General features: G+C 33.1%; 1 protein-coding gene across 3 annotated transcripts; it reads right to left on the bottom strand.

Annotated features, from left to right (window-relative positions):
* Positions 1–6,816: 6,816 nt before the first annotated feature.
* LOC103501281 (lactoylglutathione lyase) lies at positions 6,817–13,778 on the bottom strand. Of its 3 annotated transcripts, none has more exons than XM_008464836.2 (9): positions 13,633–13,778; positions 13,284–13,403; positions 13,102–13,163; positions 12,251–12,311; positions 11,946–12,025; positions 11,782–11,852; positions 9,480–9,569; positions 8,180–8,301; positions 6,817–7,037 (listed from the first exon to the last, which is right to left on the bottom strand). In XM_008464836.2, the coding sequence occupies exons 2-8, from the start codon at positions 13,374–13,376 to the stop codon at positions 8,201–8,203; spliced, it is 558 nt and encodes a 185-aa protein (XP_008463058.1). In that variant the 5' UTR covers positions 13,377–13,403; positions 13,633–13,778; the 3' UTR covers positions 6,817–7,037; positions 8,180–8,200. The 3 variants fall into 3 exon arrangements, with proteins under 3 accessions (XP_008463058.1, XP_008463044.1, XP_008463049.1); XM_008464822.3 differs by having other exon boundaries at positions 13,499–13,674; XM_008464827.3 differs by having other exon boundaries at positions 6,817–6,976; positions 13,499–13,674.
* Between the last annotated feature and the right edge of the window lie 9,626 nt (positions 13,779–23,404).

Genomic DNA, 23,404 nt, shown 5'->3' with positions numbered 1-23,404 from the left:
TTTCTAAATTATTTACTAAAAAAACACACATAATAAATTACGTTTACATTCTCTTAATTTTAACATTTTTACTTTCTAAATTATTTATGAAAATTCATTAATTTTGCATTCCTAACATTATATTCCTAAGATTCTGCCATGTCGGTGTATTTGTTGAGATAAAAAAGTCAAACAAAATATCACATATCACGAATACAGTGTATTTGTAAACAATATTTCTTAACTAAATTAAAAAATATTATATTGTTTGAACAATCCCTAAAGGTATGCTATTAGTTTTAACATCCCCTAATTATTAGGATACAAAATATAGTGTATTAATTTTAGATTCTTAAGTTGAATTCCTAAAATTATGCCAAAGATGATGTACAATCCATTAATTTTAGATAATTTATTTTGTTGAGTGTTAAAGTTATTTAAGTTTGGAAAGGAGAAGAACAAAAAAAAAAATATAAATTTTATAATATTATAATATAATATATATAATATGAATTATATTATCATTATTATTATTATTATTATTATTATTATTATTATTATTATTATATTTTTTTTAAAACCCTAAATTCATCATCATCTTCTTCATCTCACCCACAGCCCCCTCACTCTCATCTTCTTCTTCTTCGAAATCACATGGCCGCCGCCGCCTCTGCCTCTCTTCTCTCCATCGAGATCTCTGGCGACAATCTCCCTCCGTCCGTTAAAGCCACCACCATCACCTTAGTTCTCCGTCAAGCTTTTGTTCGTCGTTAACCTAAGTCGCCACACCCCGAGCCGCTCCCCTTTCAGTTAGCCATCTCCTCTGCGTTGCGATGTCCGAATCTGAAGCGAGTGGATTATGTTTACTCCAACCGGTGTTTGTCCACGAAGCTTCAACTACCATTGTCGCATCTCCACGAACCCAGTCGCCGCTGTCACGATCTCCTATTCGCATGGAGCTTGTTGCACCATCCATCCTTCTCCGTAGCACGCTGTCATACCAGGGCGTGCTCTCCTCGTCGTCGAAGAAGCCTCCGTCCTCGAGCAGTCATGTCCCAAGTGTGGGTGCATAGTTTGTGTTAATTATAGGGTATTTGTGGATGTGGATGCATAGTTTGTATTAATTATAAGGTATTTGTGGATTATGTTACAAATGTATTTAGAAATCACATTTGTCAATTAGGTAGGGGCATTTAAGGCATTGTTCTCCCATTTGTTATTTAAAAATTTTCTGTTTTGCTATTTTGTCAATTTAAAAATAAAATTGTCATTTATCCAAAGTAAATCTCTAATTTTGCTATTCTTCTTGTCAGCCCTTTAAAATAATTCTTTAAATTCATTTTCTTTTTAAAACCAATCCGTAAATCAAAAGTCCATCGTGTGTTAATTTTCCATTGTTTCAAGTGGCACATTCCAATTGGTCCACTTTGAAGAGAGAAATTGTCTCATCATCAACTTGGGAGTTTTCCGTTAAGTTTGTTTCAGTTATATCTTCTTCATTTGAACTTCGATTTAGACGTTCAAATTGCGTTAGAATCGTTGTTTCTAGCTCTACATAACGGACAATTCAAAATACTAAAATTATTAATGAATAAAATCAAGTTTGTTATCATCAAAACATTAATTAATTAATTAATTAATTAAAATCAATTAATTTGAGATTAAGAACAAAATAGTTAGCAATTTTATTGCAAGTGATTTTTAGCTTAGGCTAACTTAGAGAGAGCTCAGTGGACCCATGAGGTGAGCCTAAGATATAGTTTAGAGATCAAGTTGTATAAGTGAGCTCATAGAAGACCAAGAGAGAGCTTAGAGGTCAATCGAGTTTAAAGAAGCCTAAGAGATAGCTCAGATGTCGAGTTATAGAGGTAAGCTCAGAGAAGCCTAGGAAATAGCTTATCTTAGCTCAAAAGAGAGCCTAGAGGCCGACCTATATACTAGAATTAAGAAGCTCATAGATCGAGTTATAACTGGAAACCTTAGAGGGTCTCTATATAAAGGAGAGTTGAGGAGCTTAAAGGTCGCCCTATAAAGAAGAGTTGAGGTACTTAGAGCTTCAACTATAGAGGAAAATTGAAGAGCTCATAAGTCGAGTTATAGTTTAGAAGCTCAAAGGTCAAGCTGGGAAGCTCATAGGTCACACTATAGAAGCAGACATGCCATACAGGTGAGACGTTAAAGATCTGAATGGGTGGTGCACACTAAAGCACCTAGATAAAGAGTGTAACCATTCGACAAGCATTAACTCAATCATTCCAAACATTCAAGAGGGACAGTTATGAGCCCAAATGTTTGCTACATTTTGTCACTCTATACATAAACGACCAAGATCATTGGTTGAAGGTACGTCGAGAAATACCCTACTATTTCCTATTTTCTCTAACACTCATAAATCGGTACTGACTTGAGCATCAGAGTGTGTATGGCTAGACACCACACTGGTGCTTAATCTCTTTTGTCTTGCAAGCACTTGAACGACATTTTTTCGAAATAGAAATTTATTGTTGGTGTGATACTTGACATCAATAATACAAATTCTAAGCAATGAAGGGCCCTTTCCACGAGTGACTTGTCCTTATTTGTGACTTATTAAATACAAAATTAAAGTTTTAGAAATTTGTTGCACATTATTTAAAATTTTAGAGACTAAACTTGTAATTTAAATTTTTAAATATAAAGAGAAAATTATTGTTAGGGAAATTATTGTAAATGATAAAACTATTGAAAATATTTATGAAATATGACAAAATTTTAGATTCTTCAGTGATAAACACATATAGACTTTTACTAATATCTATTAATGCACTGATAAACACTAATAAAAGTTTATCGGTGTTTATCATGAATAGAATCTTTTGTTATATTTTGTATATATTTTGGCTCATTAGACTATATTTGAAAATGTTTATTGTTGTAAATTGTAAAACTACTGAAACTATTTACAAAATCTAATAAATTTCAGATTCTATGAGTGTCTATGGCAGATCTGAAATTTCGCTATACTTTATAAATAGTTTGGTTCACTTTACTACATTTAAAAATGGCTCAATATAAAATACATTGTTGTAATAACTAAATTAAATAATATTGACTACAAAATTATTAAAACAACTAATTTTTTTTAAAATAATTTATTAATGATTAAAAACTATTTGTAATTATTTTATATACATAAATTATTTAAGGGTGTTTGCAAAAATAACAAAAAGAAAATTATGATAATAGGACTCATGTCAATACATTTTTTAAATTACAAAAGTAACAAATTTAAAAACAGATAGCCCTTTGATATATCTAATTATTTTTCATCGTTGAATAAGAAATTTTGGAACCAATCACAAATTGTCACGTCATTTACTAAAATAATTGTATTTGGGATTAATTAAAAATTGGTATGTGTCCCAAATTAAATTTAAAGACAAATTGGACAATTTTAACAATGTCACGTGTCTTTATTATTGCAATTGGATGAAATTAATTATTTTGGTTCAATTAAATATTATTTACTTGGGCTAAAATTCAATTAAGCCCAAAAATAATATGACCCAAATACATGTGAGTCCAGGGGTATGGTCCATGGACCAGACCAACCCAAGTCCATAAAAGCCCACCAGAAAACTCTATAAATATAGAGCAGTTCTCTCCATTTGCGAGGGTTGAAAATTTTTTACTCTAGAAGGTCGAGAGAGAATTGTTCCAAGAGATAAATGTCTCTCCTCTTTCTTCCAATACTCTAATTTCAAGAACATTTTCGAAGATTGAAGCTTATCCAAGCTTTCTTCCAAGTCTCTAACTTCAATAACACCTTCGAAGATTGAAGCTCATTTGAAGAAGCTTTCTTCCAAGTCTCGTCAAGCTTTCTTCCAAGTCTCGTCAAGCTTTCTTCCAAGTCTCCAACTTCAAGAACATCACGTGCTTCGCTTCCTCAAATCAAGCATAAGCATCCGACCGAGAGAGAATCAGAGGATTAAATTCTAGAAATCGAACCACACCGTATCAAATCAACGTAAATACAACTTCAACACAAGTTCAACTTCACGAATCAAATTTCTTTAAAAATCTCGTGTGAATAGTCATATTTGTAATATGCAAAAAAAAAAAAAGTGTTATGAACTGTTTTTTTGTAAATTTTTTTTACCATATGATTGCAATTTTCCAATTATTTATATACTTATATGCAAAAAGAAATAAATTTAATTACTTTTTTGAAAAACAGAACAACGTAGGAGGGCACAATTATGGTAAAAGAACCAAAAGACTACTCAATCTGAGATTCCTTTTGTTATATTTATGGAAAGTGTGTGTTAAATAGTCGAACTAATTGAGGGGGCGCGTGCTCCTTGCCCTCACGTGGCTTCACCCCTGCTATCATCCATACATGATTTAAGCATCATGCTCTCCCTTTACGCTTGCATGCAAGAGATACTTAACTACTTCATGCATACAAACATGATCTGTCACATCGAAAATTCAAACATGTATAACCATAATATAGCAAACGACAATGTCAAGAAGAGTCCATATAAACAAATAAATATATTAGACGAAAAACATGTGATACATGTAGCTTACACATTTTTTTTTATAATCAATTAAAATTTTGATTGAATGTGTATATGATATAACTAGTAATCGTTTAATACGTTAAACATTGGGACCATTTAGCCTAAAGGTTTTCACTATTGGGTTAGGTTAAGTTATTTGGGGGAAGGGTTATCATAACCCTTCTTCCCTTTCTCTCCTTCTTCTAAAACCTTTTTCAATCCTCCATAATCTTTTATCTCTTCAACTATCCTATAAAACTACATTTTTAAACTCTTCCCCTAAACACATATTATCATAAAATTACCTTTTTAAACCATTCCCTCAAATACATGCTACGATAAAACTAGGTTTATCATAACACTAATCCTCCACAATCCAACCCTTCCTCCAAGGGTTAAATTTACATATTGTTGTTCAAAGTTAACTATTTGAATAGTTAAATATCTTATAATATTATAAATATGAAATAATATTAGAGGTCTGATTTTTCTTAAAATAAGGTTGAAACAAGTTTTTCTTTAATAGATAAACTTATAATTATAAATTTGGAATAACCGATAAAAAAGAAGGTTAAAAGTAAATAAAGAAATTTAATAATAGAACGATGGATTAAATTATAATAGCTATGATATATGTTAAATAAAAAATTTATGAAATAAAAGAGATAATTGCAAATATAGCCATTAGATTGAGAATAATTAAATATATAACAACATTTTAATAAAATTGTAAATATAACAAAATTTGTCAAAATATATCAGAGTCTATCACGATAGATTATGTTGCAAATATTGGTCTATTACTAGAGTCTATCATCAATAAACCATTAGAGTCTATTAGAAGTCTATCATCAATATATTTTGCTATATTTACAATTTTTTAAAAATGTTGTTATATAATTAATTATCTTAACCCAACAATTAAATTTTAGCTTCAATCTTTAATATAACACCCAAATAATTCAACATAATTAATAAAAACTCCTTATCTTCAACATGTTATATTCTATTTCCCAATAATTATATTTTAATATATAATTATCAATTTTTCTTTTAAATAAATTTAATTTCTTCTTTTTCCTTATTTACCCAATCGTATCAACTTCTTTCCAAAATCAATATTTATCTTTCTCCAAAACAACTAATTATTTTCCACAATAATTAATTATTATTTATTTTTTCCAAAATAATTAATTATTAACGTCCAATAAATTAAATTTAATTAAATAAAACTAAGATAGTTACCTCCAAAATTATCTTAATTTTGCACGTGTCCCGTTGGCCCCTTAATAAATCCGCCCTTGGGTGAACACTCCATCCAACCATAACATTGACAATGTCATACACAGTTGCATGTGCAGTCATTTCATTGCAACTTTTACAATGATTCATTTTCTAATTTGCATTGGGATACACTCTCTAGTTGCAAATTTTGAAGTTATCATGGTGTCATTAGCGTAACTCCACTGACCTGAGGAACATTGGTCATTTTTGCAAGTCTGCACTGATGGTCATAAGGCGCATAGGGTTGAAGTCAAAAACATCGCTAGATCGCTTGTGGATGACACCGGTCGCGGAGAGGAGATGTGCAATCGTGAATGCCCTAAGGTTGACAACAATTCTTTTATTCGCTGTAGTTCTTGATTTTCCTTCTTTACTAATCAACATCATTTTGTAGCTATGATTTCTAAATTAATGAAGTTCATTCATTTATCTCGTGAGCTAAATTCTTTAAGGGGTTTGGCTACGTGAATATCCTAGGGTTTTACATCTTGAACAAAGCTTACTTTTTATACATCTTTATAAATTAATTTAACATTCTAGTGGAGTCTTAATGTTGAGAAGATTAGAATATAAACTAATGTCACAAAAGAATAACAGAAAGAACCTAAAAGTAGGAGGGTCAATTGTCTTATACATAAGGGATAAAGAATCTAAACTTGAATTACTCATATTCAGGTATCCATAGAAGCGCATTATGAATTACGTTTTTTTTTCATGCATATTTCACTATCTTGATACGATATGGTAGCACAATGCAAATACATTCATAGTTTAAAGGTGTGATTAGGGTTGAGGTTTATTGTTATAACATATTTTCTTAAATAAAAAAACTTGTACTTTAAATTTTTTTATATTTGACACTTCATTCTCATATTTCAAAACTTACAACCATTATAAGTCCTTGTAGCCCTTTCAAGATGTTATGACTTATAATTTCATTATATCTAGACTTTCAAAGCATGATTCATTTTAAGATTCAATCCAAGAAAAGGTCAAAACTAAAAGTAAATGGCCGAATGGCAAAACCCAACTCATCACTTTATTCAAAATCAAAGCCTGAGATTCTTTTTCAATAACAAATACCAATTCTTGTACAATATATAACAAAGGGTCTCCCAAAATACTCATTCTTTCCATTCCAGTAGGGCAAAAGTGAGAAGAACGCTCGCCTGAACAAGATGCACCAAAAACCAGAAGCTTTGATTGTAAATCTTATCAAAGAGAACGGACCTTCAAAAGTTTTGAAAAAAAACATAAATTGACAACTCAAACATAAAGGACAACAAAAAAACACAAAATAATTATTCACATGAACGACCCTTAAAAAAGCAGAAGATACTCTGTTAGGAACTTAAACACATTAGAGAACTACACTCCAAAAACTAGCTATTGGGGCGAAATAGCCAAGTCACTTAAGTGCCACATTGGTCATCACATTCTAACCAATGTGGGACAAAGGCATCCCGTACTATCTTGGTTCCAACATTTTTATAGTGAAATTGTAAATTCAGTCTCTATAGTATGGAGAAAGTAATAATTTAGTCCCAAAATTTAGTTTATGTGATTTGATAAAACTTACTGGAAAATTATATAAACAGTAGAGACTAAATTATAACTTTTAAAATCACAGGGACAAAATTGTAAAGCTTTGTAATTTAACCTAAGAAATCCACTTCAACAATGTAGAAGAAGAAGATGGATATTGTTAGTGGCTCGGTTTCCATCCCATTTTCAAGTATTGATAGCCTAATAATAAGCATAAAAATGAGATGCATTCATAAAATACTTATTTTTCATACATTACACAGTAACAAATTCAAGGTTTTGATCCATAAAAATCATGCCTACACATCGTCATGTCCAAAAGAATTAAGATCTAATCACTTGAATAATCCCTCATCAGCCCTAAATGTATCCAATTGTGTTTAAAGAAAAATCTTTGAGACTATTACAAGTGTTGGCTAGTTATAGACAAAACAACATCAGTTGAGTTTTATGAACATCGAGTTGTCTCGAGAACCTTGGGTCATCTAACTTGAAGATGGAATAGAAAAAGAGAGAAACGAAATCAAGAGTTACACAGGAAAAATCTAGATGTATAGAAATCTATTTCAATTCAGATGGTATCACAGAACTAGCTGCAAATCACTCTAGCGCACTCCCGTAGGTTGATTTCAGTTATTTGCACATCAATATGTATGAATTTAATTACAAAACCAACATCATGCTAGTGATATAACCTATTTGGTCTGGAGATGCTTGGACTCACAAGTTCATAACAAAGTGAAATGACAGTAGCTAAGCTGGAAGCAATTCGATCCAGTTAATCTATGGAAGCACTGATTTGAAACAACAAGCGCCCTTTAACTTACCAGAAAAAGGTTCATATTATCTCAAGCAGCCTCAGAAGTAACTTTTCCAATAGTTTTGAGATCAAAGATTTCAATCCAGTAGCCATCAGGATCCTTGATAAATGCAATTCCTTTCATCTTGCCTTCAATCAGAAAAGAAGAAAAAAACATCAGCAATTTCACAGTTTTCATAGTTTTCCATTTCCATATAAATAGCATTAAAATGAATGTAGCTCAACTAGCATAATGTTTGTACTATCAACCTAGAGCTCAGAGATTCAATTCCCTCACTCCACGCTTTAATCCAACATTTGCAAAAAATAAAAAAGAAAAAAAGAATAAAAATAGTGTTAACCATGCTATAATATGAAAGCAATCTCAAAGTAGTGTTAATTGTTGGATATAGGAAAAAGAATTTCTTCTTTATTTACCAGTTTTCCTTTGTGTAATTATGTCCTTATATTCCCATTACCGTTAGTTTATTTCCTTGTACATTTTTCCCTCTCTTGAAATTCAGGTCGTATTTTTGTACAGAAATGGGGAAGAAATATGAATTCTTCATTAATAGTCCACTAACTATTTTTCCGGTTATCATTTAGAGTGTTAGAACTAACTTATAGCATGTTAAAGTTCCTGCATCTCATTTGGAGAGTAAATAAAATTGCATAAACCATGCCTGAACTATGAGATTGGTTACAATCACATTCCTAAAATTTTTCAATTTGGTCAATTTTGTCCTTGTAGTTTCTCAATGGTTGCAATTAGCCCCTTTTCTTAAATTAACCTTCATTTGTAGAATTATTATTAATATTAATATTAATAATAATAATAATAATATATATATATATATATATATATATATATATATATATATATATATATAAAAACCTTGGAGAGGAAATTCAAGAGGAAGATGAAGAACAGAGCAAACTCCAAAAATCAATCACCATTTTTTTCACTACTATGCTCCAGCACTTCAATACTTGCAACATACAACAAAATCTTTTGACAAATCCCAAATAGGATCAAACCGCAGGCAAATTTCTTTATCGTCCTCCAAATCAACAAAATCCTTCTATTCCTTTTTAATCTAGCTTTAACCTAAGGGATTTTCTTTGGGGCTCTTTGTTTGGCTAAAGACAACCATATTCAAGACACTTTGATGAACTTTTCTCACTAAATCGATAACAAAGATTTCATTTTGCTAATAATTTCATTTTTAAATCACAGCTGACAATCAGCAAGCAGAGAACAATTGAAGCATATTGAATAAGGATTCAAACAAGATCTTTTGACAGTGATCTTAGACAAGTTGCCTTACCGTCATCTGGTTTTTTAACGAATTCGACACCTAAGCGTTCAAATCTTTCACATGCCTTAATTGTGTCATCAACAGTTATGCCAATGTGTCCTGAACAAAAAATGGAGAATAAATCAGAATAATTCAATCTAAAAACAAAATTCAGGTATAAAAGATGCTAAAATGCAGCTTGTAAGTTGTAACCACGTGTTTTGTGAGTAAAGGTGACATACAACATATACACTTGATAGGTCTCTGCATATTTATGGAAAGATGCAGAAAGCCAACAGAATGGAGCATTTGATATGATGATATCTATTGTTCTCTATAATAGAGTACTAAGAAGCAGACACAAACTTGATACAACACTGACAATGTAACCAATTATTTTCTGAAATATTATGACTTAGACGGATCACAAAAAGAAGTTGACAAAAAAGTAGTTTCATATATTTTTATGTATTGATGTCTTCAAATATAATAAATGTTTCAAAATGGATAAAAGTGGCTTCGAGGCTTAAAAATAGTAAATAGTAAAAGAAAAACCACCCATGTTAACTGCCAGATAAACAGAAATTCTAAAATGATATCCTTCACATCTTTAATATCATCATTAATTGGCTTATTATTCAATAAATTCTTTTCTTCACTGTTTTTCAAGCCTTGGTAGTAAAAGCAGCAATAGTTCAAATTATTGCAAATCAAATCAAATATAGAGGATTGGGCAAATTAATAAATACTATTCTTCTAATCATTATACAAGGTGTAGAGACTTCGAGCTTCAGTGCATTTCCATAGAGGCATAAGCCTCTCTTGTGAGAGGCCTAAGCTTCTTATGATCCAAAAATGGCACAAGTTTCGTAAAGTCTTTTAACACTTTGAATATAATGGCTTGTAAGATGTAAAGAATTCAGGATACAAGTCAGTATTCTCATCTTAAATACAAGCAAAGTCAATCATTCTTAAATATTTTCTAACTTCTACCAATGAAATAAAAACAAGTATTCTATAAAACCTACCGATAAGAACCGACCAAGCATTAAATTATTAATTAGATATTATTTAATAATATTGATATAATTTTAGTATTTTTCAATTTCATCCTTTTTATGACATTTAAGTAGGGTTAATTTAGTCTCTTTGTGATGCATTAGGGTTTTGCTATTTAAGCCTTGCTATTAGGTTGTTTTAATAAGTTTTGACGATGAATCAAATTTAGTCTTCATGCTTGTTTTCAAGATTAGCATTAAAGCTTCTTGAATTTTCCAAGAACATTCAAGTGGGATTGATCATTCGTGGAGTGTTTGAATTTTGGGCCAAAGAACTTGTTCTTGTCTTAAGGCAATCTGCGTCTAACCCTACCCTTAGGGTTGAAATCATATTGATTTGGGGGTTTCAGTGTGTTAGACCCCAATATTACACACATATAAGAGAATGGGCAGAAAAGGGAACTAACATGGTTGATGGCATTTCGGGAGCAAAGAGAGAAAGCATCTTTTGAGGGCCCACGGAGGAGTTGGTATTTATACATAATGTTTTTAGGGATTGTCGTCATTAGATTTTTGTTGTCTTTTTAGGTGAAAGCTGCCATAGCCTTCATTTGGGAGATGTTTCCAGACTTCTCTAAGGAGCTGGGTGTTGTCTTGTTTTATTACTGTTTCTCTAGATTATATCTCTGTTTTATGGAACATTTTGAGTATTTTGATCGATATGTTATAGCGGAGTGCTGCCTCTGTTTTGTCTTGTTGCAAATTTTCTACTTTTCAGGTTAAGAATCCTAACACAGTGATTGAGAATTAGGGATTCTCATTTCAAAAGGGTTCTTAATTCCAATTCACTAGTGGTTTCATATCACTACATTCCAACCCAAAGAGATTCAAGTACCTCTTGGTGACTTATAAGTTCAACTACTCAACAGCAGTACCAAGTGGAAGACAGGGAGAGAGATAGCCTGCAAATTAAACGTCACTTTACAACTTCTCATGCTAGATAAAGTTTTATCAAGTGAAATCCATTTATTTAGTCTTTTGCTAGAGTTGTGAAAGCCTCAGAACCAAAAAACATATTTTTTTTTGTTTGAACAGAGGTGTTAACCGTTTACTGTTAAGCAGTCTAAATACCTCTAGGCTCTAATGAGATTCATAAAGAAAACTAGCACCAATTTCCTTTTATGTTTTCCCCCTAGTTTAGTGGAAAGTGATGCACATGTTGTGTCCTTGCCAAATGCATACTCTTGCATCGGTGGGTCTGCTTCATTTGATAATAGCAACAGGTAAACTACAATGCTAGCAAAGAAAAGAAGCATCAGTAGGAAGTTGCATACCAAAGCCACGAGGATCTGAGTTCCCATTATGATATCCTTTGAATTCGGGGTCACTTTCAGTACCCCAGTTGCTGCAAGAAGATTATGACAGTCAAAGTTAAATAGAAAAAGATGTACTCCAAATGACCTTGAAATGAAAGGCTGCACAATGAAAGAAGTCTCACTGTGTTAACTCAATCGTAGCCTTTCGACCAAAAGTCCACACTGTTCTATCAACTGAGCTTTCTGGTGCAGACACTGTATCCTAAAGCACCATATCAAAACGTTCCAGATATAAGCCAGAGATGCTATAATATACAAATAATAAACTATGAAATCTAAATTTCAGAGACTTGTCTAAAAACTCTAAATATGGTGCAAGTGTATAAAATTTAACTAGCCGACTATATATGCGAAACAAAGTACAGCTACATAAAGAGTTGTTATAAATGCAAATAGTGCATTAGAAATTCAAAATAAAGGAGGTTACCTCATAACCCATAAAGTACAAGCTAAACTTCATTTCCGGGAAATCCAGCCTCTTGAGTAATCTTCCATATTTAAGGAGAGTGTCAGTATTATTTGACCCGAATTGCTCATATTAGACTGAATTATTCTGGAAACTTAATCAAATTTCAAGTACTCTAAAGAGCCTTAATCAAATTTCAAGTACTCTAAAGAGCCAAACGCAAACTTATGTTCTCAAAATTTTCCACAGAAAGCATCAAAACTAGAACCAAAAGAAAAAACAAAAATGTAGGCCTGTTTGGTAACCATTTATAGGGCGTTTGGGGGCAAATAATTGGTTATTATAGTTGGGTTATAGTTGGTGTTTTAGGTATAGATTATTTTAATTTGGGTTATAATAATATGCGTTTGAGGTATAAACTATTTTAATTTGAGAAGGAAATAGCAGCAAAGAATAAAAAAATGATGAAGGTAAATAGTAAAAACTGTAGCAAATAATAAATACCAAAGTAAACGGTAGTTATTATAGTCTTAAGATAGTTATTGTCCCAAACTCTTCCTTAGTTTTTTATTTTAAGCTTTTGAAAATTAAGGCTACAGACAGCTTTACAACTTTTAAATTTATAGTTTGGTTACTCTAAGAAAAATGAAAATCATGTATCAATTTGAGAACCCAAAGCGCAGAGGCAGACGGAAGGGAATGAGATCCTTAGGCTGAGGACGCGACCCCTCATAGGGCATTTACGAAGGGGAACCGCTGAATGAGGAATAGGACAATTTTTATCAATAGGCGGCGGCGTAGTTACCTCAGTTCACTTTAGAATAATCTGTCTGCTTACAACAATAAATAGAAGCGAATAAAAGAAAACTTACGACATTCCCAGAACTCGAGAATAGAAGTCGAGACTGACTTTAGGATCCTTAATCCGATACATCTGCAGCACAATTCATAAAAGGGAATCAAGAGTGAGTAAAATGAATGGTGCCTTCATTCAAAGTTGATTAGATGAAAGAACAAAGAAATGGGTATTACAGAAAATTGTAAGCAATCTTACAGTCTGTTGCATGATGTAACCTTTAGTGGCATCATCAGGAGTAGCATGAAGTCCTGGATTGTTGGCTGGAGATTCTTTAGGAGACGAAGCCATGGAGAAGGATCTCAATCGATTCAATCTCTGCAAGAAAAAACCAATTCTAAGAACTCAATCAAAAAGGGTAGATAGGCCCATTGTGCAAGAAACACAGCAACAAAAAAACAGCTGCTTTGAACCTCGATTCTACTACTATTGGGGGAGATCAATAATGGGTTTAAAGAAGACTTTGATGCAAACCCCAAAATAGAGAGACGGGATAAAATGGTGGCCACTGATAAGGAAGCCATGGATTTTGCTTGGTTTTCTTTACCTGTTTCAGAGACTACTCACGGATATGCCAAACGAGTGAAAATGCCCTTGAGAAAGATGGATTTAGGTATTAGAATCCTAATTCATATTTGGGTTTTTTCAAATGACAAATATGTTTTACTAGGTAAAACAAAGGAAAATTAAAATTGTCCAAAAAGAGAGTAGGAGTTTCACATCTCAAAAATAGCACATTTTTTTAAAAGTCATAGACCGCTTCTTCTTGACTATCTCGACCAAAATCGTAACCGAGATTTAGTACAATTGTTTCAAATACAAAATAGAGGTTAAAATGCAATTACCCAAATACCTTTTTTTTAAGAATACCCTTCATCTTCACATTCGCAAAACCAGGTGCTCATTCATGTCAAGTTTCAGTTTTTTGCTCTCAATGAGATTCATTGATTTTCACATGCTCAAATTTTTTAATGCATCATCAAGCTTCAATCTATAGAGGTATTCCATTTTGAACGGTTTATAGGTTTAGGGTTACATTTTAAGTTTTCTTTAGTTGAGAAATTTGATGCGGTTGGGATATAAGTAGTTGATGAAAGCCTTTCATTTGCTTCTCTTCGATGGAAGTTTGATTTTCCCATAATGTATCCTAATTTTTTGCCTAATTCTTCTTCTGATGATTGATTCAACCTTTGATAAAAAAGATATACCTTAGCTATATTTCAAGTTTAGTAATGAGCATAACGACCCTAGTATTCAGAGAGTACCTATGATTAGCTTTTCGAAAAAATTTCAAATGAACAACTTCAATGAAATCTTCCAATTTCTTATTTGACTATGTTCAACTTTATGTATTCCTCTATTCGTAGAGTACATTAAATGTACAGAAATGGCTATAACAGAGTTTTTGTTATTCGTATTAACAACTACTCTAGGAGGAATGTTGATGCTAATGATTTCATAACTATCTTTGTAGCTCTAGAATCTTTCAGTTTATGCTCCTACTTATTATCTGGATATACCAAGAAAGATATAGGTCTAATGAAGCTACTACGAAATATTTGCTCATGGGTGGATCAAGTTCGAGTATATAGTCCAAATGGTCTATAGTGCATGAATAAGGTTAGGTGCCTTATTCCAGGAACACTATAGATGTGACCTGCTCTGTAGATAGTACAAACGATGTATCTTGAATCGTTCATGTAGAGACATGGGAGTGGGGGCATCCTATGTAAAGAGTTTACATAAGACTGGAAACATGAAATAGTCACTTTTAAGTCATAACACCGTTGACTATATAAACAGACTATTTCGTTTATGATGACCCAGGTAACTTAATCTTAATCCTGAGTTAACTATGAACTTTTGTTTAAATGGTATTATCCTTAGATTTGCATAGGTGAGGGCATCTCAACGGTGTTACCCTAATAAGCCTCACATTTTAGAGGTAAGATCAGGTGGATGGCTAGGGACATATGGTGCAATATGAAATTCACTCCTACCCACTTTAGGGTTAGTAGATAGGTTGTTCCCTTAGGAACCAAATCCAAGTCTTGAACAAGGGATTCCACCCTCTCAATGGCCCAAGAGGAATTTAGTTTATAGATTGGACCTTAAAACAATTGTTCAATAGTGGATCAGTGAAACTTAAGGAACTAGATGTAGTCTTGAGGCTAAAACGATATTTTGACCTAGCTGAGGTTACGAAGAACTTGTAAAGGAATAACTTACTGATCAAGGTTATATCAGATGGACAATATATCTATAGTGAGGGAAATGCAACTACGAGACTTTAGTGGAATGACCCGTTAGTTAACGAATGTTGATTAGCTCAGTCTAAAAGGGTTTAGTCAGCTAATCTCGAATCGTTGGAGCCTATGATCTATAGATCCATTAGGTTCCTCTGCTACCTCATATGGAATTAACTTAGAACAATATGTTGGAATAATTCGAATTGTTTGAATTAGGTATAGGGAGAGAAACCGATGAATATATGTGTGATATAGTTGTTGGTTATAGAGCTTTATGTTTAAATGTGAAAAATATGAATATAGATTCATATACAGAAGCTCGAAATTGATGAAAATGGTCAAAGTTGTGAAAAGTTAAAATGTTGACTTTTAACTTTGAAAAGTCAAACTTTGATCGACTTTATTCAAATATGATTTGAATTTTGAAAAAATGAATGTGGATTCATGCTTGGGAGTTTGAAATTAGTCAAGACAGATAAAATGGTAAAAAGTCAAAATGTTGACTTTTGACTCTAAAAAGTCAAAGTTTGACTTTGATTTGAATGGTCAAAATGACCATATTGCCCTTAGACTGAAGTTTGTGGGAAAATCCAACATTTTTTTGGATAATTTCACTAACAGTTAGTGGGACAAGTGTTTACATAAGATGTAAAAATATAGCTCATTAAAATGAAATGGAGAATGAGGTGTTGATTTTTTGTGAAAGATTATCATGCATTTTGCATGTAAATTTTATATAAAATTGCTTTTAAAAATTCTTTTGAAGACTTTTGATAATTTTTGGAAATTATTCATATTTTCTCATCTCTCTCACTTAACCAAATTGTTGTTTCCTTCCTTCTAATTTCATCTACCTCTCTCATTATTTACTTCAATTCGTATTTTATTTTTTTGCTTTTCGAATGCAGTTAAACGACGAACATCAATTACATCATACAACTCTATTTTTAAATATAGTATTAAAATGATAAAAATATTAATAACAATAATAATAATAATAATAATTATTATTATTATTATAAAATAATAATAATTATTATTATAAAATAATAATAATAATAATGATATCACACCTTTTGAGGAAGAAAGAGAAGGAATAAGAGGGGATTGAGAGGAAGAAAGAGAATGATTAAGAAGAAATAAGGGGGATTAAATATATTCCTCTCCCTCCCCTTATTCCTTGTCCAAAACATGGAAAAGACTAATTTTTCTTTTCCTTTCCTTATCCCAAACGGGACCTGAAGAGTTTAGTTGCATTTAAAGTAATTTTTGATCTGTACTTCTGCTACGCATGTCTCGATTTTCCATCAAGGGAGAGATCGAGCTTCAAGAAATAGTAAATGGTCTTCTCAATACACAAATGTATAACTCCTAAGAATTGAAATTGTGCTTATATTCATCACTGTAGGAATTAGGTTCAAGCTTTCCCCAACCCCTTCTTATCAATGGACTCCTGACGTATATGAAGGAGTGTGCTTTGTTCTCTTCCTCTTTCTCGTTCTAGAATCGAGCTTAGCTATGATCAAAGAACTTTCCCACGTAAACTCCTAGAACTTGCCTTCGCACCCCTACGTGGGTTAGTCCTAAGAGACTAGTTTGACTCTCTGGCTTTCGAGCCCATGTATCATCACATTCATGAAAATGGAATGAAGGTTTTTGCATTTAGAAATGCATGATTTATGGCTTTTATGCGATTTCACATAGAAAGGGCATTTTTAGAATTGACACCAGGTTCTTTCACGAAAAATCTTCCATTTGTCATATGCCCCGAAGTCACTAAAAAAGAAATTTGATCTCATAAATGGCGGAAAAGAGGTGACTTAGCCATCCACAAATCCCTTTATTCAAAGACATCCCTCAGTGGGCATGCTATATTTTAGTCTATATTATAGTCCATTTTCTTTGACTCTTAAGGAAGAAAAGTCAGACTCCTTCTCCAAGCCAATAAAGAAGAAAGAATCTCCCTTTTGGAGTCCAAATGAGGGGCTTATGGGTTTCAACTCGAGTTCTCAGCCTATTGGTGATAGGCTTATCCGAACCTTGTACATTAGTTCATACTATCGCATTCTACGAATTCTACTAAAAAATATAGGTATAGGTAAAATATCTCTCTTCTATATATGCGAATTCTTTTAATAGTGAAATCTAACGAAAAGTTCCATTTTGTAAAAAAAAAAAAAAAGAGATATTGTTTCTTCAGATCAAATCTCGAATCTATTTATAGTACTCAATCAAAATGGAATATCATAATAATGGTAAAAATTGACTCACTTTTGTTTTGATATAGATATTTTATACAAAACTCCATAATTGTAAATAGAATTTACCAATTCGTTTGTAGTTGTTGCAAATTCCAATTTCATTTGAGTATCAAAGTCTCTTTGTTCCTATGTTTATATATATATATATATATATATATATATATATATATATATATATATATATATATATATATATATATATATATTTCATGCATATTTGGTGTTTTTATTTCATGTAGGTTGGGTTCATCTGATGAATCTTGGTAATTTCATTCACCTAGGCTCATTAATAACATCAATCCTGACAAATATTTGGATGAAATTGGCCTGAGATCTATTGAATGAGTCCTGAGATTGACCGAGGTTTGAGTTTTTTTATGCATTTTGTGTTGGATCTTGGGGTAAATTTTTTTTGAGATTAGCCCGAGATCTTACATAGAATGCATTAAAAAACCCAAATCTTATGGCATCTCAGTGCAAATGTCTCGAGTTCCTTATAATTTTATATCATTCTCGGTCGAGATTGGACCGAGATAGCCCTAAGTTTTTAGATAGAATACTTGTTTTCCCATGCTTTGTGTGTTTTCTGTTTGGCAAAGCCTCTAGTCACCAAAATTCGCGCTTCAAACTTTTTCTAGCAAATTTGACATGTTTTCACTTAGCCAAAATTGTCTCGAATAGAAAAAATAAGTAAGTACTCCTAGGCATACATGTTTAGGAAAACTCCATTCGGTCATTTCTTGGACGTTAAGTTAGTGTTCAATGGACCTTTGTACCATTACATTTTGTTGAGAGAGGTTGTAGATGACAGAAAAGATGTTATTAGTTTTAAATTATTAGGTGAAAAGGTCTCTTTTAGTTAGGAATAGTTTGACATTGTTAAGAGGTTGAGGTATAGGTCGAGATGCGTTGCTGAGTTCGAACACAATAAAGTTATTAGATTGAGATGGTTATATTTGGGTGATAGGACAAACATGATAGATCTGAGTTGGATAAAAATTACCTCAATCCTCAATTTGAGAGTGACGAGGATGCAATGAAGATATCTATATTCTATTTTATCGAGTTGGCAATGATGAGGAGGGAAAGGAGACAACACATAGATAGGACCATGTTGGGCCTCATAGATGATTTAGAGGACTTTATCGCTACGATTGGAGTAATTTGATATAAGTTAAGACACTTAACAGCTTGAAAGGTGCATTGAATGGGAAAGTTGCAATGTACAAGAAGAAGCCTGTGAATAACAAATGCACAAGTTTTATAGCTAATACGAATTCTCGTTCGCTTTTCAAGTTCCTAATTTTAGGGTTTAGGTTTTTTTTTATACTTACAATTAAGTGTAGTTTTAATTATAAAATTGTTGCATTTGTAGGTTTAGGTATACAAGATTGTTTCGTCCCTTAGTGGTCAAGTTGCGAGTAGATTTTTTGTTGCTGCAATATCATGTATCATGTGATAGAGTTGCTTGTACTCACCTGGGTTGAAGGTGATTCAAGCATGAGTCTTTGGGTCACAAATTGTAAGTCATTCTCCTTTCTTTAGTATGCCATAGAAGCTTAGGGTTTAATAATGGCATTCATAGCTAAAGGGTTTAGGGTTTACGGGTTTTAAGGTTCGTCAACTGATGTGTTTTTCACATTCTATTTATTTAGGCTTGTATACACGAGATTGAGTCGACAAATGAGAAACATGTGTATGGTCGAAATTTAGAAGTTTCGAAAAGTTTTGAGGATAATCCATCTACTTATGTCGTTCCTACTTATGATGTTTCTCTATCCCTATGGGTGATGATAGTGGTTGCGCCGTATTCACGGAGCGAAAGGTGAGTGAGGTGTTTGTTCCTCCATAGGAGTCTACCGAAACTTGTAGTGGAGCACCCGAGTTGTTAAGGGATATCTGCAACATTTTATTGGAGCCAAGGTGGCGCGTGATTGCAGTAACATCTAAAACGATTAAAGCGCAAATTGGATCACATGGAGTCATCCTTACGGCTTAGTTGATGGCCATAAAGGAGATGTTGATGTTATTAGTAAAGGTATATTATTTTTTCATTTTTATTATTTTATTTATTGTTAATTAAAATTTTATATCCATTCATATTATTCATATGATTTGTAAGGGAAGTCGGTGAACACACAACAATTCTACGACGGTGGTAAAGGTCCGTCATTTATTGCACCAACTGGTGGCCTACTAATTGATGATCCAGTTGGTGACACGATGGGTCATTGCATTGATGATCATGCTTTAGAGAGGGATGACTAATTTGTTGACTATGTGGTAGGAACATCCATCAGTGAAGACCTTTCTTATGGTATTGTTCTGATTGACATATCTTCAAGGGGGTGAGTGAAGGGATGAAAACCCTTTACAGCGGAAGAATTACAGAGACCCAATTTTAATTGGGACCTTAAAAATACCAATACATTGGCAAAAATTACAAAACTAATTTTTATGGTTAAACATGCTTTGAAGAAAATACAGAGAAGAACTTACTCTCGTTGACGACTCTGAATCTACCAAACGCCAACTTGGGCACCACCACTTGGAAAGCTTCCTATTCTCTGATTGAGATGGTTTGTGGGAACCAAATTGGATTAGGAAATTTTTTTTAGAGGGAAAATTTGTTCAGAGAGAATGGGAGAGCAACTCAGTCTTCGCAGAACTCACTCCTCAAAAAAATTTTCATTACGCAAAAATTTCCCCTTCTTCAGTCGGAAGAAGAGGGAAGTTAGAGAGAATAAATGGGAACGTGGGAAAACTACCAACGTTCCTTATTAATTTAATAAATAAATATTAAATTAAATAATTAATTATATTAATTAATTAATTAATTAATATTTAATTAATATTTCATTTAAATCGTATTTAAATGAATATCTCTCGCATAGCCTATAGTTTTAATTTTATTAATTTAATTAAATCAAATTTAATTAAACGAAATTAAATTAAACTATTAATTAATTCTCCAATTAATTAATTTCTAAATTAAATATCTTATATTTAATTTAATCCAAAAATTGAATCATATTCAAATGTAAATTTCTCTCATAACCTATGGTTTTAATATGTATCACATACACATTAAATTTTAACATATAGTTTTAATATGAATCTAATTCACATTAAACTAATATTTGAACTCATTCAAATATTTTTTTCTCTCGTAATTTAATTTTGAATCATATCCAAAATTAAATTTATATAACAAAGTCTAATTAAAATATAAACTTTATATTATAATGTATCAATATACATTATATTAATTCCCAAAGTAAATTTGAACATTTCAAATTACAACCAATATAAACAAATCTCATTACTCTTTATGAGCTAGGAAGGGGACCTAATGGACCTACAGATCAGAAGCTACAACGATATGAGGTTAATTAGCTAAACTCATTAACCACATTATCCAATATTCGTTAATTGTGTGTACACTCCACTAAAGACACACAACTGAACTTTTCTCATTGTAGATATATTTTTATGTCCACGAATATAGACCAATACCGTGTTCGTAACACCAGCTGGGTTAAATTACCGTTTTACCCCTGGGTTACTTCTAGTCCTTAAATACTAGTGTTCTTCTAATGAACAACCTGTTTATGGTCCAACCACTAAACAGAAACCCCTCTCGTGCCATAGAGAGGGTAGGACCCTTTGTTCAAGTCTCGGAGACACCATTTAAGCGAACACTTATCTACTTATCCTAAAGTTGGGAAGGAGTGAATTCTATCTTGTGTGATTATGTTTCCAGCTCCCCACTCGGTATTGTCCCCAAAATGATAAGCATATTGAGTCAGAAATTTGGCCACTCTCACTCGTACAAATCAAAGGACAATCCCTCACAAACAGGAGTTCATAATACACTCAGGATTAAGACTAAGTCACCTAGGTCATCCTAATGAAATAGAAATCCAACTAGCACTACAAGAAATCGGACTTTTCCCGACGTCAAAAAAGACGTCGAGAATAAGAGGTTCTCCCGACGCATAAAGTAAGACATCGGGAGAAAAAGCTATTCTCGACGCATAAAGTAAGACGTCGGGAATAAGAGGTTTTCCCGACGCACAATTCATGCATCGGGCACAAGACATCGGGAAATAAGGGGTATTCCCGACGCCGTAAGTAATGTGTCGGGACAAGCCTTAAGGCGTAGGTTTTCCTGACGCCGTAAGTGTGCATCAGGAAATGCCTAGGTTTTCCTGACGCCATAAGGAGTACGTCGGGAAAAAGTGCATCGGGAAAAGCCTTACGTGGGAAATAAGGGGTATTCCTAAGGCCTAGGTTTTCCCGACGCCGTAAGTGTGCGTCGGGAAAGGCAAGTAGGGCGTCGGGAAATGCCTAGGTTTTCTCGACACCATAAGGAGTGCGTCGGGAAAAGCCTCACGTGGGAAATAAGGGGTATTCCCAAGGCCTAGGTTTTCCCGACGCCGTAAGTGTGCGTCGGGAAAGGCCTAGGTTTTCCCGACGCCGTAAGTAGCTTTTTCCCGATGCACTACTTACGGCGTCAGAAGATCCCCTACTTATTTATTTCATTTCTGTTTTACAAAGAACTGAAAACGAAAAGGAAAGGGTTCGGAGAAGAGAGAAACCGTCGCTGTCCGTAGCTCGCCGCCGTTCCTTCCATCTTCGTTGCCGTCCGTCGTCGCGACTGTAACTTCAGCTTCAACCTTCCTCCGTCCGTAGCTCGCCGCCAACCTTCTCTTTTATATATTTCAAGTTCTTCTCTCTCCATTCTCACTTTTTCAGGATCCCGTTTGTCACCCTGTAGCTAAGTCAGTCAATGACTTTCAAAACAGATATATCTTAAATGAATAATTTTTTTTTATTGAAACAACTTTCAATGAATATGTGTGCGTCTGTGCATCAGGGTTGGCCTAACATTGGACAAACAAGAAAAATCTCAAGTTTAACGAACCTTTTCAAGTGCTTTTCTCGAGCTTTCAGTATAGTGTCAGCAAAATGGTTCCTTAACAAGCTGCACGATAAAGCCTGTCGGGGGAGGCTTTCTCGACGCAGTACATGGCATCGGGAAAGCAGACGAGGCTTTCCCGACGTCGTGGTTTGCATCGGGAAAGACGACGTCAGGAGAGGCTTTCTCGACGCGTGACCAACACAGCGTCGGGAAAGCCTATCCCGACTCACTTCCCCCGACGTTTGTCTCGACGTCGAGGACTGCGTCGGGAGATCCTTTCCCGACATATTTTTTACTTCCTCCGATGTTTTTGGGCGTTGGGAAAATCTCGATTTCTTGTAGTGTAGTTAACGGAGTTACATCTAGTGATTACTATTTCGTGGTCCAGTCTTATGCAAACTCATTGCATAGGACACCCTCACTCGCATGTTGCATACATGAACGCATTGGATCAATGTGTTTGTATCAAATACAAAGTGAGCCGTATCCATAGTGTTAACAGGATAAGGTACCCAACCTTAACCCTATACTATAGACCCTTTAAGCTGATCTTGAACATTGATCCCCGTATGTCTCTACATACTATTCAAGACTCATTAAACAACTTAGAATGTTAGTTTATTGGATTTAGGTTATTAAGACAAAACTAATAATATAATCAATAACACTTATTGAAATTATAATAATAAAACACTTTATTAATGACGGTCAATTGATTATATTTATTATTTACGAGTTTTAGGACATAAAACCCAATAGTGAGAATGTCCCCTGGCCTTTGTTTCAGACCATAATTAAGCCAAAGAGATGAGATATATGGTATTAACATTCTATTTCTATCATTTATTATGTAATGATATTTATTAAAGTTATATGTTTTGTTTT

This window comes from Cucumis melo, chromosome 12 (assembly GCF_025177605.1).
Source record: "Cucumis melo cultivar AY chromosome 12, USDA_Cmelo_AY_1.0, whole genome shotgun sequence".
Classification (NCBI taxonomy): domain Eukaryota; kingdom Viridiplantae; phylum Streptophyta; class Magnoliopsida; order Cucurbitales; family Cucurbitaceae; genus Cucumis; species Cucumis melo.
This window is presented reverse-complemented; position numbering and strand designations above follow the sequence as displayed.

What these genes read in the sequence shown, in the direction of transcription:
- LOC103501281 (XM_008464822.3), bottom strand. Translation starts at nt 13,609, where the DNA reads ATGGCTTCCTTATCAGTGGCCACCATTTTATCCCGTCTCTCTATTTTG. An exon ending in CCAATAGTAGTAGAATCGAG is followed by an intron (nt 13,404 to 13,498) that starts GTTCAAAGCAGC and finishes TTTTTCTTGCAG; the next exon opens with AGATTGAATCGATTGAGATC. An exon ending in CGTTAAAAAACCAGATGACG is followed by an intron (nt 8,302 to 9,479) that starts GTAAGGCAACTT and finishes TTCTGATTGAAG; the next exon opens with GCAAGATGAAAGGAATTGCA.